The sequence below is a fragment of the Argopecten irradians genome, chromosome 16 (assembly GCF_041381155.1).
Source record: "Argopecten irradians isolate NY chromosome 16, Ai_NY, whole genome shotgun sequence".
Classification (NCBI taxonomy): Eukaryota; Metazoa; Mollusca; class Bivalvia; order Pectinida; family Pectinidae; genus Argopecten; species Argopecten irradians.
In genome coordinates this window covers 14284344-14303420 of record NC_091149.1, presented here as the reverse complement: position 1 = coordinate 14303420, position 19077 = coordinate 14284344, and the positions used below count along the sequence as shown (strand labels likewise).

The 19077-nt window shown below is 36.1% G+C and overlaps 1 protein-coding gene across 2 annotated transcripts; it reads left to right on the top strand.

Moving 5' to 3' along the window:
• Positions 1–149: 149 nt before the first annotated feature.
• LOC138310695 (senecionine N-oxygenase-like) lies at positions 150–9495 on the top strand. Of its 2 annotated transcripts, none has more exons than XM_069252025.1 (5): positions 150–309; positions 4230–4374; positions 7062–7192; positions 7585–7762; positions 8269–9495. In XM_069252025.1, the coding sequence occupies exons 1-5, from the start codon at positions 275–277 to the stop codon at positions 8890–8892; spliced, it is 1113 nt and encodes a 370-aa protein (XP_069108126.1). In that variant the 5' UTR covers positions 150–274; the 3' UTR covers positions 8893–9495. The 2 variants fall into 2 exon arrangements, with proteins under 2 accessions (XP_069108126.1, XP_069108124.1); XM_069252023.1 differs by lacking the exon at positions 150–309 and adding an exon at positions 2909–3231.
• Positions 9496–19077: the final 9582 nt, after the last annotated feature.

Sequence of the window (19077 nt, the reverse complement as noted above, 5' to 3'; positions counted from 1 at the left end):
CATGTAGTTCATTGACCTGAGCCATTCCCTCTTGTGAAACCGTCATTTCGTACAGCGGATTTTAAGCACAATGTCGGAAAAAAGGCCGTCGTGTCGCAGTGATAGGTGCTGGTATCTCAAGTCTAGCTTCGTTAAAGAATGTATCTCAGGTCTAGCTTCGTTAAAGAATGTATTGCATTCAGAAAGGAAGTATATCCCGACATGTTTTGAAAGAGGAAGTGATGTGGGTGGTGTATGGCTGTATAACGAAAACACACATACTGATGAGTACGGCATGCCCGTGTTTTCTATTATGTACAGAGATCTTATGTAAGTATACACTTCTCCACAATGAAAAGTTATGTAATGTTACATAAATATATCTCATGCCCCAACTTTCAGTATTCAGTAACAGTTGCCTCCCCTTCCCATTTGTTAATTTGATAAAAAGTACGTATTTATTATGAATAAAAGAATCAATGTAGCAAAATTGCTGAGTAAATTTACGACCCGAATTTTGGTTTTATTTTTCGTGTAAATTTTGCTGAAATCTTTTTATTATGCATAATGAGAAGATATTCAGTACAGTTTGCATTAAAGTCCCATTATGTTTTCGTAATATATTTAATCGGAAAAAATACCACATTTCGTAAAATGATAGATTTGATATCCTTATGGCGATATTTCTTAATTAAAAATGTCGTAGTTAATCAGGATTGTAGCAATGATTGGGGATTCCGTTGTTACGGTCTGTTGGTGCCACAGTCCACACGTAGGTAAACATCACATATGGGAACCGCTTTGTATAACTTTTGACCCAAGGTATGTTTGTCAACTGATAGATATTGACAGACGACGCAAATGCATTGTCATCTTATTTTTGTCGTTTCTATAAATGAGTCTCTTTAAACATTAAAGTAAGTATTAAGCAAACAAACAGTTTTGCACGAGACCATACAATGCACTTTACACAGGTAAGAGCGAAGCGGGTACACGCGCTCGATTTAGAGGAAACTGAGTGTTTTTCTCTACTTGGTAATACTTCGCTCTTTTGTAGTTTTGGCGTACAAGTGCGTGTTAAAAGTCGTCAGAATGGAGTTTACAGTTCTACTGAAGTTTTGTGTTTTTATTTTGGAAAGAAGAGCCAGTTTTATAAGGATAAACATTGTAAAACATTGAATAAATATAAACATGTTCTACATTTCCCCGTGATGTCGCTGGGATTATCCTGGTGATCATCCGGGTACGTTCATGCACATAAGCTATATTCAGGCATACACATTTACGTGTTCTATCTATAGATATTTTTAATATGCATTTTTGTCGAAACTGTACATATCTGAACAAAATTAAGTAAAGATAAATTCATAAGGATCATCGATGTTTAGTTTGTAGAGCATTCATAAAAACATAATTGGACTTTAAGTATAGGACAAAATTACTTTGATAGGATAATTTACATTGAAAAAAGAATGCGTTTCATATAAACGTAAAATATTTCAAAAGAAAGCATAACAGAGAACATAAATAAATCCCTAACTTTAAATCTGCTTCACCACCGACATAGTATTCATAATAATTATTATCTGGATAATGACTTATACTCTAACACGTTTTGCTTTCGGTGTATAGGGGCATAGTGCCATCCTTTTTTTTCTGGATGCAATTCATAATTTGATTTGAAATAAGAAGCTCAAACGTTTTAATCATAGTAATAGTGTAAGTCTAGTGAGTTCATTTTGTTAATGCAAAAATATAGTAGTTCATCTGCTCCTGTTTACAATATTAAATCATGTGAATGAAATATTTAAGTTAATGAATTACCTTAATATCAAATATGCTACACCCCCTACGAATGGCAATTTTATCTATTAAAAACACGAGCAGAAGAGTACGTATTTTCTTCAGTAACAAAAGTTACTTACTTTACACTATTACCATCATTGAAAAGTTTGAGCTTCTTATTTTACCTCAATATAAAAGTATTTAAAATTATTAACTGCATCCCGAAAATAGCCCACGACACTATGCCCGATATGGAATGGGGTACTGATAGCGCAGACAACAAAAGCAAAACAAATTATTATATATGTATTACGATTAATTATTATATATGTATTACGATTAAACATTTTCCAAATGATAAATATTATTTATGCTCTGTCTCCAGTGGTTAGCGAACGTTGATGGTGTAAAGTGCAATACTATTCCTCATACATTTCTATGTCTATTTACGAAACGGCACAAACTGAAAATATACAACTATGTAAGTAAAGACATGGGCAAATATGACACACTTCAACTTTCCAATACATGTTCTGTATTGAGATTACCTAACGGAAACTGGCCTTATCGCTCAGCATTAAGGGAGTGGGACGACTGATTCGCCTGTTGTCAGTATAATGTGACCGGGTGGGGTATGTTGATTTGGTGTCTTCGTCAGCTTGCTTCAGTGATATATCACTATAAAAGGGCAACAGTTCCATTATACAATATGACACAACATGACTATACCGCAGTCTCCCAAAACACTTATCACGGACTTGGTGGGGTGTGTTGCTTGGTGTCTTCGGCGGCATGCTTTAATGGTATATCATTGTAACAAGGGCAAGAGTTCCACTATACAAGAAAACACAACCCGAACATACCGAAGTCTCCCAAAACACACAAAACACACTTTATACATGATCCACACTGCATACACGGCAGGCCGTCCTTACATGACCCTGGTTGTTAATAGGACGTTGAATAATCAAACAAACAAACAAATATATACTTGTTATGGTCTAATACAGGGATACTTTGAGGAATAACACATGACATTTCCGAAACGGAATTTAGTCTAAACACGATATGGGCACAAAAATAAACGTACACCTGACCCAGTTTACATCAATATTACGTAACCATACATAAATCAGTCTCGATGCACTATATGTGTATAGCATAACTTATGCACCTCTCACAGCTTAGTAGTGGATCAGTGAAATTTCGCTTTATTAGTTTCCTACTGAAAGACACCGAACAGAAATTACAAATTGCCATGTCGGAGCAAGCTCGTCGCGTTGCAGTAATAGGTGCCGGAATTTCTGGTCTGGCTACGATAAGGAACTTACTGTCATCAGATAGGAAGTACATCATCAAGTGTTTTGAAAGAGGATGTGATATAGGCGGTGTATGGCTGTATAATGAGAACGCGGACAAGGATGAGTTCGGGATGAACGTGTTTTCTAGTATGTACCGGGATCTAATGTAAGTGCAGTTGTTAAATGTAACATTCTTAGTCGATGTCACCTTGTTTGTTTGCTTAAATTAATGTCCTATTAACAGCAATGGTTATGTAAGGACGGCGATGCCACCTGGCCCGAATGACGTGTAAACTAATTCATATAGACGCATCAATATGTTCGCTGTATGTCCGACGTCCAGCATCATTTATTTAAATCGCTACTTGTCATAAATAACTGTGAGGATTGCTACCATAAACGCTTTGAAACACCATATAGACGTCAGATTGATTTGTATATAATGCTTGTGCCATACATTCGATGTTCAAAGAGGTGGGCCAAATAAAGGATCTGTAATTAATTCTAGAAAGGTTGTGTCTGTCAGATCAAGTACACATTCGATTTTATTGTTTTCGACCATTGCTGTCATAAAACATGGATATAAATTGGAATATCCCCCAACCTGAAGATATGCTGGTTGTAAAACCGTTGTAATTCACTATTTTCTATCGTTTGTTTGTTTATTTGATTAATTGGGTTAAGATTTTATTAGTTAATATTAACAGACATGGTCATTTGAGGACGTGCCAGGTTTGTTGGTGGAGGTAACCCGGAGTACCCAGAGAAATAGCAGCGGTCAGAACAGTACCTGTCTCGGGCCCGTTAGATTAAATTAACGTCCTATTAACAGTCACGGGCATGTAAGGACGACTTCCCATGTATGCTATGTGTAGCGTGTATGAAGTGTGTTTTGGGAGATTGCGGGACTGTGGTATATTCGTGTTGTGTCTTCTTGTCTTGTGGAACTCTTGCCATTTTATAGTGCTATATCACTGAATCATGTCGCCCCAAGTGAGCTCATATTTTATGCATATAGAGTTTCCTATGTGTGCGATTATATTACATTGCTTTGGAGCGCAAATTGATGACGTCACAATCAATATATAGATAGAATTCTGTGATATTTGCCTTTTGTTTCCCAGGTGTTATATAAATTGTCATTTAAAATTTTGATGTTTGCAGAGGCAACTTCCCAAGACAATTGATGGAATTCCCAGGATTTCCGAACACAGAACCGGAGAAATCCTCGTCATATTTGCACAGAGAGGAAGTCTTCAATTACATCAAGCGATTTTGCAAGCACTATGATCTTGAAAAGTACATTCAAGTAAGGACAATTTTTCTTTCATGATGTGAATTTTTATTAAGACATATTCAAATTTAACAAGAGGCCCAAAGGGCCTTACCGGTCATCTGACTACCTTGGCAATGGTAAATTTAATTTCATATGGTGTCACTTTGTCAGGACAATGTCAGGATCATTTTCAATTTCTTTCAACAAATTTTCTTTCAAACAAGAGGCCAAAGGGCCTTAACATGTAGGAAGTTAATTAGATATAGTGCCATGGTAGCCATCTTCGATTTGGGATCAACCAGAGATGTAACAACACTTTGTCGGGACCATGTCAGGATCATTTCATGCAAGTTTCAGCCAAATCGCACTGGTAGAACTTGAGAAGAAGTTCAAAATGTGTTTTCAAGATGGCGGCTGTGGCAGCCATCTTGGATTTCGGATTGACCCGAAAAATAACAACACTTTGTCGGGACCATGTCAGGATCATTTCATGCAAGTTTCAGCCAAATCAAACTGGTAGAACTTGAGAAGAAGTTCAAAATGTGTTTTCAAGATGACGGCTTTGGCGGCCATCTTGGATTACGGATCGACCCGAAAAATAACAACACTTTGTCGGGACCATGTCAGGATCATTTCATGCAAGTTTCAGCCAAATCGCACAGGTAGAACTTGAGAAGAAGTTCAAAATGTGTTTTCAAGATGGCGGCTGTGGCGGCCATCTTGGATTTCGGATCGACCCGAAAAAATAACAACACTTTGTCGGGACCATGTCAGGATCATTTCATGCAAGTTTCAGCCAAATCGCACCGGTAGAACTTGGGAAGAAGTTCAAAATGTGTTTTCAAGATGGCGGTTGTGGCGGCCATCTTGGATTTCGGATCGACCCGAAAAATAACAACTTTGTCGGGACCATGTCAGGATCATTTCATGCAAGTTTCAGCCAAATCGCACCAGTAGAACTTGAGAAGAAGTTCAAAATGTGCTTTCAAGATGGCGGCTTTGGCGGCCATCTTGGATTTCGGATTGACCCGAAAAATAACAACACTTTGTCGGGACCATGTCAGGATCATTTCATGCAAGTTTCAGCCAAATCGCACCGGTAGAACTTGAGAAGAAGTTCAAAATGTGTTTTCAAGATGGCGGCTGTGGCGGCCATCTTGGATTTCGGATCGACCCAAAAAATAACAACACTTTGTCGGGACCATGTCAGGATCATTTCATGCAAGTTTCAGCCAAATCGCACCGGTGGAACTTGAGAAGAAGTTCAAAATGTGTTTTCAAGATGGCGGCTGTGGCGGCCATCTTGGATTTCGGATAGACCCGAAAAATAACAACACTTTGTCGGGACCATGTCAGGATCATTTCATGCAAGTTTCAGCCCGGTTACACCGGTAGAACTTGAGAAGAAGTTCAAAATGTATTTTCAAGATGGCGGCTGTGGTGGCCATCTTGGATTTCGGATCGACCCGAAAAATAACAACACTTTGTCGGGACCATGTCAGGATCATTTCATGCAAGTTTCAGCCAAATCGCACCGGTAGAACTTGAGAAGAAGTTCAAAATGTGCTTTCAAGATGGCGGCTTTGGCGGCCATCTTGGATTTCGGATTGACCCGAAAAATAACAACACTTTGTCGGGACCATGTCAGGATCATTTCATGCAAGTTTCAGCCAAATCGCACCGGTAGAACTTGAGAAGAAGTTCAAAATGTGTTTTCAAGATGGCGGCTGTGGCGGCCATCTTGGATTTCGGATCGACCCGAAAAGTAACAACACTTTGTCGGGACCATGTCAGGATCATTTCATGCAAGTTTCAGCCTAATCGCACCGGTAGAACTTGAGAAGAAGTTCAAAATGTGTTTTCAAGATGGCGGCTGTGGCGGCCATCTTGGATTTCGGATCGACCCAAAAAATAACAACACTTTGTCAGGACCATGTCAGGATCATTTCATGCAAGTTTCAGCCAAATCGCACCGGTAGAACTTGAGAAAGAAGTTCAAAATGTGTTTTCAAGATGGCAGCTGTGGCGGCCATCTTGGCTTTCGGATCGCGCGAAAAGTAACAACACTTTGTCGGGACCATGTCAGGATCATTTCATGCAAGTTTCAGCCAAATCGCACCGGTAGAACTTGAGAAGAAGTTCAAAATGTGTTTTCAAGATGGCGGCTGTGGCGGCCATCTTGGATTTCGGATCGACCCGAAAAGTAACAACACTTTGTCGGGACCATGTCAGGATCATTTCATGCAAGTTTCAGCCAAATCGCACCGGTAGAACTTGAGAAGAAGTTCAAAATGTGTTTTCAAGATGGCGGCTGTGGCGGCCATCTTGGATTTCGGATCGACCCAAAAAATAACAACACTTTGTCGGGACCATGTCAGGATCATTTCATGCAAGTTTCAGCCAAATCGCACTGGTAGAACTTTAGAAGAAGTTCAAAATGTGAAAAGTTAACGCACGGCGCACGGCGGACGGCGCACGGCGCACGGCGGACGGCGCACGGCGCACGGCGGACGGCGCACGGCGGACGACGACGGACGAAACATGACGACTATAGGTCATCCTGACCCTTCGGGTCAGATTTCTAAAAAAATTAATAGCTCAAAAATGATTCGGTGTCTTTATATGAACTTTATTAACTTATCGAATAATTGTCTATATAGTTTTTTTAAAAGACGATGTTTTTCAATCGCAACATTTAGAATATTTGTTTCTTAATGCAGACACATACATACGTCACCGACATAAGTCCGAAAACTAATGAGAGGTGTCCCGAATGGACTGTCTCGTACCGTGACGTTCGGGACAAGGAGATCAAACAAGCTGACTTCGATGCAGTTTTTGTTTGTACTGGGTAAATAAATTGTTTAATAGACATTTTTCTGTTTGGCACAATCTTGTGTTTTTGAAATACATCTAACGATTTGTCTTCTTTTATATATCATTTTTAATCTCAGGAACTTGAACGTACAAAAGTAATATATTAATGAAGGTAACTTATTATGGACGCTAATATAAATATTAAGGAAACGTTATCCATAAAAACTTTTGAATTTTGAAAACATATCACAGAAACAAATCTCAGATAAAAATACACTTCTTTATATCACAAAATATCTTTAAACAAAATGTTGCTTTAGGTTTTTTCATTGTATCCATGCTCTATTTGAGAAGGAGTTGGCGTAACTTTTCGTAAATTTATGTTTTCTGTATTGCTATCAGTATATTATGTTCCCCTTTCTTTAGCCATCAGCACACACCATACATACCGGATATTGACGGCGTTGAAGAATTTCAAGGTGAGATAATCCATAGCAAGAACTATCGAATTCCTGAGAAGTTTGCGGATAAAAGAATAGTCATATTGGGAGCCGCTTTCTCTGGCACGGATTTGACGTTCGCTATAGCTCCGCATGCACAGCAGGTAACTTATTAAAATACATGAATACTATAATGTTTTATAGTTATCAAGGAATTGTTCATCCCACGAAACTCAAGGAAGAGATATTTCGTATGGGAATTTAGATTTTTTTTTTGCCCTCTGGAATATTTCACCATTTTCCAGTGTTTCGCTGTTAAGTTAAGTTAAAGTGTCATTACCTGTTTAAATTAGTGATATTTAGTGATAGTGATAGTATGCTTACTTGACCATAGCTAAGTTGATATAACGTATATATACGAAATCTTGTGTAAGTTTTGTGTAAATGCTGAAAAAAATATGCCAAAAATGTTCCTTACAAACAATTTTAGAAAACAAGCGAAATTCCAATGACTAAGAATGTTAATTGTGTGGCTTGGCCTATCATTTACGCCAATGTAATAGACTAAGTAAACATTTTCTTTTCTCTTTGTATGGTGCGGCTATTATAACCCACGTTTTTATATTGTGTGAAACAACACCTTAATATCTACTCCTGTAATTTTTAATAGATTTTTCTAAGCCACATAAAAGATCGATTGGAATCTGTTCTTCCCGAAAATGTCACTCAGAAGCCAGGAATTAAGCGGATGACACAGAAGACGGTTGTGTTCCTTGATGACACGGAAGCGGAAGTGGATGTGTTGCTTTTATGCACCGGATATCGATACAGCTTTCCGTTTCTGAGTGATGACGTCATCACAGCAACCAGGGACAAAGTCACACCTTTATACAAGCACGTTGTCAATGTCAAATATTCGAATTTGTTCTTTGTCGGGATATTAGAATTTGTTCACTACTTTGGAATGGGACACATGATGTCTAAATATGCGGTTCGCGTGTTGGATGGCGATGCCATTCTTCCCTCTGAAACAGAAATGCTGAAGGATATTGACAATGATTTCGAGTTAAGAAAACAGAGAGGTGATAAACCGCATTTATTCTCGATGAATGAACAGATCTGGCAACTTGACAAGGAGTTTGCGAAGCTAGCTGGAGTCGCACCAAGCCCTGACGCCTTTGAAAAACTATCAGATTTTGTTTACAATCATGGAATCAAAAACAATCTAGGGAACTATCGTGAAAAGAAATTTAAATTTTCAGAAGACCGGAAATCGTTCAAAATCGTAAACTAATCACCTGTGATTGAACTCAAAAGATCAACCAATCTGGTTTAAATACACATCCTTATAACCACTCCGTTAAATAGAGGATCTGACGAAAATCCCATAGGGGGTCACGTCCAGATGACCTTTATACCACGTGGAATTCGAATCAATTCCATTTTCTACAACTTGTTCAATTGAAAACGATATTTCGTCCCATTTAACATACGCAATAAGCTGTGTATTGTAATAATTGTAATAAGTTTTTGCGAGATGACTACATTAACTAAAATAATTCTGACAGTTTTTTTCAAACAATTTCGTCCCCTGAAATTCACTGTCAAAATTTTGCAAGTAGCAATTTGATTGGCCATTTTTAAAGGTCACCTGGACATGACCCCTAATGGGATTTTCTCAGATTCTCTTATCAAACGTAGTGTTAATAAGGATCTGTATTTTAATCAGATTGAAGATCAACTATATTCTCGTAACAAATCATTTAAATCACTTACAAATATATTGCTTGATATCAATTTACTCGGATAATTTGTTTATTCGGTTGCGGTGAAAGAAACACCGTTGACGAACATGAATGTTGTCTTTTATGTGTATCAATAAAATATAATAAATGTCTTTCTTATCCCTTATGATATCTTGACATCAAAACTTTAATATAATCTTATACTTTCGTTCTGATTGTCGTTGTAAACCAACTTTCTTTCGCAGCTACTAAATTCCACGATATCCGCATGAAAATAAGTTTACGGAAATTTATGTCCGCGAATATTACAAAAGTATGCCTCACGCAAAACAAAGTAAGTTTACAGTTCTTGATTCTTTAAGCGACACAAGTTGTTAACACAGCAGGAAACACAATACTATATTCCCGGTCATTTTTCGGGTATAAATTCTCGCGATTTGAACTAAAAACGAGTAAATTTAATTTGAGCGGTTTTTAATTTTTGTCATGACCTGACTTTATATTGAATATATGGCATCGTCTGTCTACAGGTTTTCCCATGTTAAAAGAAGGGTATTAAGGTAATAAAACAAACATATCATTAAAACTTGAAAACTAATCATATTCCCTTTGATGAGAAACCTATTGAAGATCGATTCATGTTAGATACTGGGTGTGTTGTGTGTATATGAATTATCCTGTATTATATGTCTTAGCGGTACACTATGGACCAGACATTGATGTTTAGATGATGTATTCTCTCATACCTACAAGTGTAATACTAGCTGGTCTTGGCCAATATATACACATAAGTCACCTGAGGCTGTATTGCATGGCTACCCATGCAATAATATAAGACTCTTTCATAGCTTTAAACAAAATACTATTGGGGTACAATTTTAACATTTTTTTTCACACACTTATTACAGAATTTTCATGCATTGAAGACTTATAATCAACGATGGAAAATCATAGTAGTAAAATTGCAATAAAACATCGAGGTATGAGAGAAAAATGGTCTTTCATACGTGGATATGAAGAATAAGGATAATCTGCCTTCGGGATCAAAAAATGTTTTAAATAGCCGTCGGCAAGCCTTTGGTTTTGTAACATTCTTGTCACGTTAGCGGTGCAAGATTTCTTTGTAGTTCAAAATGATGTTATCTTCTCTGCATTTGGTGCAATATATATCAGATTGCTCATGTTTAAATATTCATGACGCGGCTGCAATCCGCACTTTGAAATCATTTTAACGACTTTAATTTGCATTACCCTTACTGTCCCAGTTTTAAACTTTTGGCTGTAATTTGTTCACACACAAAAAAAAAATAAAAAATGAAATAAGTGGTTTGTATTTGGTTTCTCCGAGTTTAAACTAATTTGCTGCAAGGACATGAAACGCTTTTTTTGAGAAATTTATTTTACGTTATTAAGGCTTACCAAGTGTTATTCTAAAGATGCTCCACCGCCGACAGAGCATAAACGATACCCATCATTTGAACAATAGCTGATGTTTAATCGTGTAATATATATGTTTAATGTAGACAAATTTACATATAAAATAATACATTTTGCTTTTGGTGCATGCACAATCAGAACTTAATTCCACATACGACAGATCATGTTTTTGCGGGACGCAATTAATTATGCTTGATATTTTTATCTTGAATTGAAATAAGATCAAATTTTTAAATAGTGGTAATTGTGTAATTTAAGTAACTGTTGTAACAGAAGAAAATACTAATTCGTCTGCTCCTGTCTCTGATTGAGAAAAAATGCCATTCATCGGCGGCTGAGCACCTTTAATGAATTCAACGTGCTAACAATCCTACATAAATTATTTTCAAATGTCTTCATTCCAGATGGGAAGGTCATAGGATATAAAGTATGATGCTTCACGATAACCTACGGGGATACTTACATGCACAATATTTGTTTGTTTGAGTTTTACGGCCCATCAACAACTAAAGTTATTTACGACTTAACTACAAGTAATGCAGTAGTTTTAAAGATAGAAGATAAATAATTATTACATTTAAAAGGTTAGGGTAAGACATAGGCAAATAAGAACTAAAAACCACAAATTACAAAATTTGATTGTATGGTATAAACGTCTGCACAGTGTTGATGAAACGATAAGATGTTGAGTAGATACGATGATAAGATGGGAAAAGTTACTTACAATCAGCGTAAGTGAAGTCATACTAACACGTATGTTGGAATCAGTATTTCCTCTATGAGCCATATTCGTAGAAGTAAAATTACACGGTTCGTCGATTCCTGGAATAATTTGGCCTATTGGTTTTAGGAACGTCATTTAATTTCTGAATATTTAGTTGGTGTTAAAAAATCCCGAAGTTAAAATTATTGTGAAAACGTACAAAACAATTAGGGAAGGATTAAACCCGTAACGGAATGTATATAAACTTTAAGCTTATTTTCCAATCCCAAATATTCCATGTTTTGTATAAACATACATATCGATATATAAACGAGCGTAGAAATCGAAATTTTTGAAAGCTTACATTATTGAAAGAATTTAAGTTTAGATAACGATTTGCTTTCTTATCTTTTGTTTTTTTAATTTAATTATAATTAATGTCATTGTACTTATCATTCTTATCTTCATTGTAACAAATTAATCTACGCTCATGATTTTAGCTCTCCTGGCCTGGTCCGAAGGGCCGATAAGCTAATGGCATTGCGCGGCGTCCGTCGTCCGTCCTTCAACATTTCCCTTAAATCGCTACAAGTCATAGAGTTCAGCGTGGATTGAAACCAAATTTGACCAAAAACATCTTTGGGGGAGGGAATAGTTTGTATAATTTTTGGCTCTGACCCCCAGGGACAGGAGAGGCGGGGCCCAATAGGGAAAATATGACGTAAATCCTATAAATCGCTATTTTTCATAGAGTTCTGCATAGCTTGTAACAACATTTGGCCAAAAATGTCTTTGTTGGTAGGGGAATAGAGTTTGAATACATTTTGGTTCTGGCTCCCTTGGGCAGGAGGGGCGGGGTCCCATAGGGGAAATAGATTAAAATTCTTTAAATCGCTACTACCCATATTGTTTTGCTTGCTTTGTAACCAAATTTGGCCCAGAAACATCCTCAGGGGAAGGGTAACAGAATTTGTATAAATTTTGGCTTTGACCTTCTGGAGCAGAAACCGTGGGGCCTAATAGTGGAATTAGAGATAGATATTCAAATTCCTTCAGAAAAGAAATAATGAAGCTGTATTCAGAACATTACCTGACATCGCAAACAGGTGAGCGATACAGATCCTCTTGCCCATCTTGTTGTAGATTCTCTGTGAGTCAAGAACCTCTAGGAAGAGTTCATTATAAAATAAAGGGTTGTGAAGCAGTGGTAGGTTGCTTCGTTATGTACGTGACACGTCTAATATCCAGGGTCATTGTAGGAAGCCTCCCATTGTATAGGATGTGTATTTACGAAATGGCACAAAGTCATTATAAACAATTATGTAAATAATGACTTAGCAGAATGACATTCTTTCAACTGACATGTTCTGTATTGAGATTACGTATTCTCGTCACAAATCATTTAAATAATTTGTATTATTTTATATCCAATTACTCGGATATTTGTGTGTTTTGTATACAGTGAAAAGAAACATAAAAACCGTTGCCAAATTAAGATCAAAGGTAAACCAATTAAAAGCGGAAGAATACTCTGTACTCAAAATTCCAATTTGGAACAAAATATCCTATTATAGGAAATAAAACTGCTTTTACCTATCTTGGTTCAGAAAAGGGAAACATCACTATACAATACTTGCTAACAACTGTTTCTCCAATATTTTTTTTACACTTTTTCTGTAATATTCATAGTGCAATAGGTAAATATCTTCAGTAGCATGGACTTATATCTAATGTTACAAAGTATCAGAAAAATATAAATATAACAAATAAAAACTTATTTTGACCAATCATTCCTTTTAGCCTTAAATTGATATTGAAAAATAACCGTGAAGTCAAAGATTTCTACACAGTGCTAGTCAAAATTGATGCGGCCATAACAGGCCAACATAAATGGAGAACCTCTTTTTTTCATTTCAACAAATTTTATTGACATGATGCTGCAGTCAAAAGGATCGAATAACAGACAAAGGCTATATAAATTCTTTCCCTGGGTGGATTATAGGTTAAAATATGTGAAATGAATAATTATATATCAACAAAAACATAGAAAAGGTAATTATTAGGTTATATATACAAATTACATAGATACATACATTCACACGCACACCATTACAAACACATACATTACAAACTTTTACATGTATAGTAATTTTCAAACTTATGTATAGGAAATAAACACATATGAAATTAAACATTTTTATGAGAATGACAAACAGTTCGGTGTTTTGACCAAATGTCCTTGTGCATTATTGATGCACAGGCCATAACCATCCTATCTGATAATGTCTGAACTTGTGTATAATTTTATATATTTACTAACTGTATGTTAATTGGATATTTATTATATGACTCTTTCATATGTACATATGTAGGATAGAACTATTCCACCCGAGGGTACAGAATTTTGGGTCAGAACCGATGCTTGCCGAGGTTTCTGACCCAAAATTCTGTACCCGAGGGTGGAATAGTCCTATCCTACATAATTTACATATGAAAGAGTTATTTTCTCACATTGCTTGTCGAGTTACTTGCACGAAAGGTGAGGCAGCCATTTTGTGACAAAATCTTAACTTCTTAAATAATTGATCGATTTTAAAAATAAGAACGCTATTCGAAAGAGCTCATCAAAGTTTGGTTTATATCAATAAATATAAACAAGAAATCTTAGGTAAAACGGTTTGAAATGCAAATTAAACAAATGAAATGGTAAATAAATCCGGCAAATCAATCGAAATAGAAGAAAAAAATGACGTCAACTTTGGCTGATATGACGTCATCTGATTGTTTGGCGATTGTGACGTCACAGCTATGTAAGATAGATTTATCTTACATAGCTGTCTTTCATGGGACAACTCTATCTTACATGGCTAGCTATGTGAGAATAATAATTATTATAGTAAAGTTTAAAGAATCACAAACTAATTGTTTAAAAATTGATTTATTAACACACAAACACAGAATTATTGTTCAACTGGGTTCAATCAGAATCAAGAATTATACTATATTCGGAATTGGATCCTACGGTCAATAGAGATACTTAAATTTTATAAATATTGAGTCGTTTAGACTTTCCAATGAAATGATGAATACCATTAAGCATTTGTTTATTTATATAAATTCACAATTATTGCATCCATATAAAAATGTATCAACACTAATGTGGTTATGTGTATCATTGTATTTGTTGATGTTTTGAAATAATTCATTGCGAATATTAATGTTAAGGGGACATTCCAAAAATAATGAACAAGAGGCCCAGAGGGCCTGTATCGCTCACTTGGTTTGTAATGCAAAGTAATGCTCTGAATACAGGGGGGGGGGGGGGGGGGGGGGGCAGAGCCAAAATTTATACAAATTCTGTTCCCGTTCCCCCAAGGATGTTTATGGCCAAATATGGTTACATTCCATGCAAATCTCTATGACTAGTAGCGATTTAAAGAATTTACCTCTATTTCCCCTATTGGGCCCACCTCTCCTGCCCCCGGGGTGTCAGAGCCAAAATTTATACAAATTATGTTCCCCTTTTCCCAAGGATGTTTGTGGCCAAATTTGGTTACAATCCATGCAGAACTCTAGGACAAGTACCGGTTTAAAGGATTTAGCTCTATTTCCCCTATTGGGTCCCACCCCCTCAGCCCCCGGGGGGCCAGAGCCAAAATTTATACAAATTGTGTTCCGCTTCCCCCAAGGATGTTTGTGGCCAAATTTGGTTGCAATCCATGTAGAACTCTCCAACAAGTAGCGATTTAAAGGATTTACCTCTATTTTCCCTATTGGGCCCCGCCCCTCCTGCCCCAGGGGAACCAGAGCCAAAATGTATACAAGTTCTGTTCCACTTCCCCCAAGGATGTTTGTGGCCAAACTTGGTTACATTCCATTCAGAACTCTATGACAAGTAGCGATTTAAAGGATTTACCTCTATTTCCCCTATTGGACCCCATCCCTCCTGCCCCCAGGGGGCCAGAACCAAAATTTATACAAGTTCTGTTCCCCTTCCCCCAAGGATGTTTGTGGCCAAATTTGGTTATAATCCATGTAGAACTCTAGGACAAGTAGCGATTTATAGGATTTACCTCTATTTCCCCTATTGGGCCCCGCCCCTCCTGCCCCCGGGGGATCAGAGCCAAAATTTATGCAAGTTCTGTTCCCCCTCCCGCAAGGATGTTTGTGGCCAAAGGATTTGGTTACAATCCATGCAGAACTCTATGACTAGTAGCGATTTAAAGGAAATGTTGACGGACGGACGACGGACGCCGCGCCATGACATAAGCTCACCGGCCCTTCGGGCCAGGTGAGCTAAAAACTGTCTAAGATGAATCAGAACAACTACATGATGGGTTATCAGTTATATTATTATGGTGTAAATAGGACTTTAAATCACTACAAATGTTCCTAAGTTGAGTAAGTATGATATTTGCTCTCCTTTCCTCTTCAGATTTAAAAGTATCTACAGATATCATACCAGAAACTTTATTCTTATCTAATAGATGTTTGAAACTTGCAAGAGAAGTAGAGTTTAAAAGATTTTCATCTGAGGTATTAACTGTGCGGCACATGAATTGAAAGAAGCTAGCATAGTAATTGTTAGTCCTACAAATTGGGGAATTAAACTGTCTTGTGTGACGAAGAGAGTAGTGATTATCGTTAGGATTATTAATAAAAGGTATTAGAATATCTTGTAAATACTGAGGGGATATATTGTGCATTAATGTATACATCATGATATATTTATGTTTTTCCCTTCTGGCAGTCAGAGATTCCCAACCAATTTCAGTATAAAGTTTGTTATGAGAAGTGCCTGATCTTAAGCCTGTAATTATTCTTGCTGCTTTTAGTTGAATTGATTCTAAAAGTTATGAAGATTGTTGAGTACAGTTATCCCAAACAATGTCAGCGTATTCTAAAATTGGCCTAATAAATGTTGTATATGGAGAAATTAATGTTTTCCGACTCACTTTAGTTTTTATATGACGAATTGAGTCTTTTATTAGCTTCTTTATATATATCTTTGAATACCGTATGTTGAAGTGTAAGCCCTAAATGTGAAAGTGTCAGTAATTTGACTATTTTGGAAGTTTATTGTGGGGTGATTTGCGTTTCGTTTCCTGGAAAATGTAACAGATTTAGTTTTGGTAGGGTTAAATTTTATGTCCCATAAATGGGCCCATTCGCTTAGGTTAGTAAGGTCGGATGTTATTTTGTGTGCCGCTAGTGCAGGGTCATTGTCTATAATCACATAGAGGGAGGTGTCATCTGCAAAGAGCTTAATATTAGTAGAGATGTTTTCAGTGATATCATTGATATAGAGAAGAAAGAGAAGTGGGCCAAGAGCTGATCCTTAGGGTACTCCTGCATTAATAGTCTTGCATTAGGAATAATAACTTTCTGTACTTACTCTTTGCATTCTTCCAGAAAGGTAATTTTGAAACCAATTAAGCATATTTCCATTAATAACATTATTTTTTAATTTGAATAAAAGACCTTGGTGCCATACCCGGCCAATTGATTTGCTAATATCACACAAAATAAACCTAAACTCTTTGCCTTGATCCATATTACAAACAATTTCATTATAAATAAACAATTATTGATTCACAGTTGAATCACCTGGTGTAAAGCCAGACTGATGTGTTGTAATTAGAGTTGTCAACAAGGTTATTATAAAGATATCTACAAATATCTTTTCTATCAGTTTACTAAAGCAAGATGTAATTGAAATTGATCTATAGTTCAGAACATCATTTGTAGATACATTTCCTTTATAAATTGCATTTACATTAGCTTATTTCCAGCTAGAAGGTACTAACCCTGATTCTAGTGATTTATTAAAAATGCTCCACCGCCGACAGAGCATGAATGATATTTATTATTTGAACAATTATTGGTGTTTAATCGTGTATATTTGTGCCTAATTATCACAAAGAATAACATAAAATAATTTATTTCGCCTTTGGTGCATGCGCAATCATTACTTCATTCCATATAGGGTGTAGTGCTTCGGAATTTTTTCGGGATGCAATTAATTATTTTTCATATTTTTAACTTGAAGTAAAATTAGAAACTCAAACTTTTCAATGGTGTAAAGTAAGTAACTTTTGTAACTGAAGAAAAATACTAAATCGTCTGCTCATGTTTTCGATAGTGAAAATATACCATTTGTCAGCGGTGGAGCATCTTTAAACAATATTGATATGGGAAGTACCAGAGAAGTGTTGAGCTTTTTAACTATTTTTCGAATAATGTCATCAGGACCAGCTGGCTTATTTATATTAAGAGAATTAATTTGATCAATGACATCTTGTTGCGTAATTCTGATATTTGAAAGTGAGAATGTTGGTAGTTGTACGTTTTCTGTTGTTTGAGTAAGTTCAAGGTTTGATGAAGATGTAGAAATGTTGACAAAATAGTTGTTTAGTATTTCAGCTTTGTCAACAGGATGGTGAGATACTTGATTGTGAGATTCAAAAGGGGGAATTTAGGAAGACTTATTAGCAAAGTTAGTGATGGATTTGGCTATCTTCCACCATTTATCTTGAGGAACTTTATTTTCACTAAGAGGTTTCAAGTTGTTCAATATACTTTAATTTCGCCTCGCGGAACAAATCTACAACTTCATTTCTTATAATACGAAATATATGCCAATCATGATGACTATTATCTATTTTTGATTTTTTTTTGTGTATTCTGTTTCGCTGTCACATCTTGAGTCTAATAGAGTTATTCATCCACGGTTGTTTCCACTATACAAGAATACACAACACGAACATACCACAGTCTCCCAGTACACACACCTCGCACAACATACACGCAACACACCGCATACATGGGAGGCCGTCCTTACATGACCATAGCTGTTAATAGGACGTTAATAAATCAAACAAACAAACAAACAAATTGTCATTTGGCCGTACTGTTATAACCTTAACAGGAATAAAGTTGTGAATTTGATCTGTAATGCAATTAATTATAGAAGTATTAAATAATTAAGTTCAGTGTCTTGATTTTGTGATAAATTAAGCCAATCCATATCTGATATTGCAATTTCCATACTATCAAAATCTGCTTCATCATATTTTAATTTTTTTTAAATTGGTATGCTTGAATATGTTAAAAGAAATATTAGCATGAATTGATGAATGATCACTACAGAATGGGGGTGGTACATAGGTACTTTTTATCAAGTTTATATTATTAGAAAATAAAAAAAAATCCATGAATGTGGTATTATCAGGTGTTACTCTCGTAGGCTCATTTATGAAATTTTGTAAATTATGTTTAATGAGAAGTCTACATAAATGGCTACCCTTTGACTATGATTAAGAAATGTGGACACAAATATACAATATACCCTCCATGTCTACTAATAATACTAAACTTCAGTGGCTTCAGTTCAGAATTTCTCATCATATACGATCAGCTTATACATATCTTTGTACAATTGGTCTTTCAAATAATCCTCACTGTATGTTATCTGCATTAGAAAGGGAGACAATCACACATTTTTTTTGGGAATTTTCTGATGTTCAGAACTTTTTAGCCAATTTCGAAAGTTTTTGGATATGCTTTTATTCGTATTGCAATTAATAAGGAAACT

Excerpts from the sequence above, each read along its gene's own strand:
- LOC138310695 (XM_069252023.1), top strand. The coding sequence starts at position 2,933 with ATGCACCTCTCACAGCTTAGTAGTGGATCAGTGAAATTTCGCTTTATT. Across the intron at positions 3,232-4,229 it reads AGTATGTACCGGGATCTAAT|AGGCAACTTCCCAAGACAAT; the intron begins GTAAGTGCAGTT and ends TGATGTTTGCAG. Across the intron at positions 4,375-7,061 it reads ATCTTGAAAAGTACATTCAA|ACACATACATACGTCACCGA; the intron begins GTAAGGACAATT and ends TTCTTAATGCAG.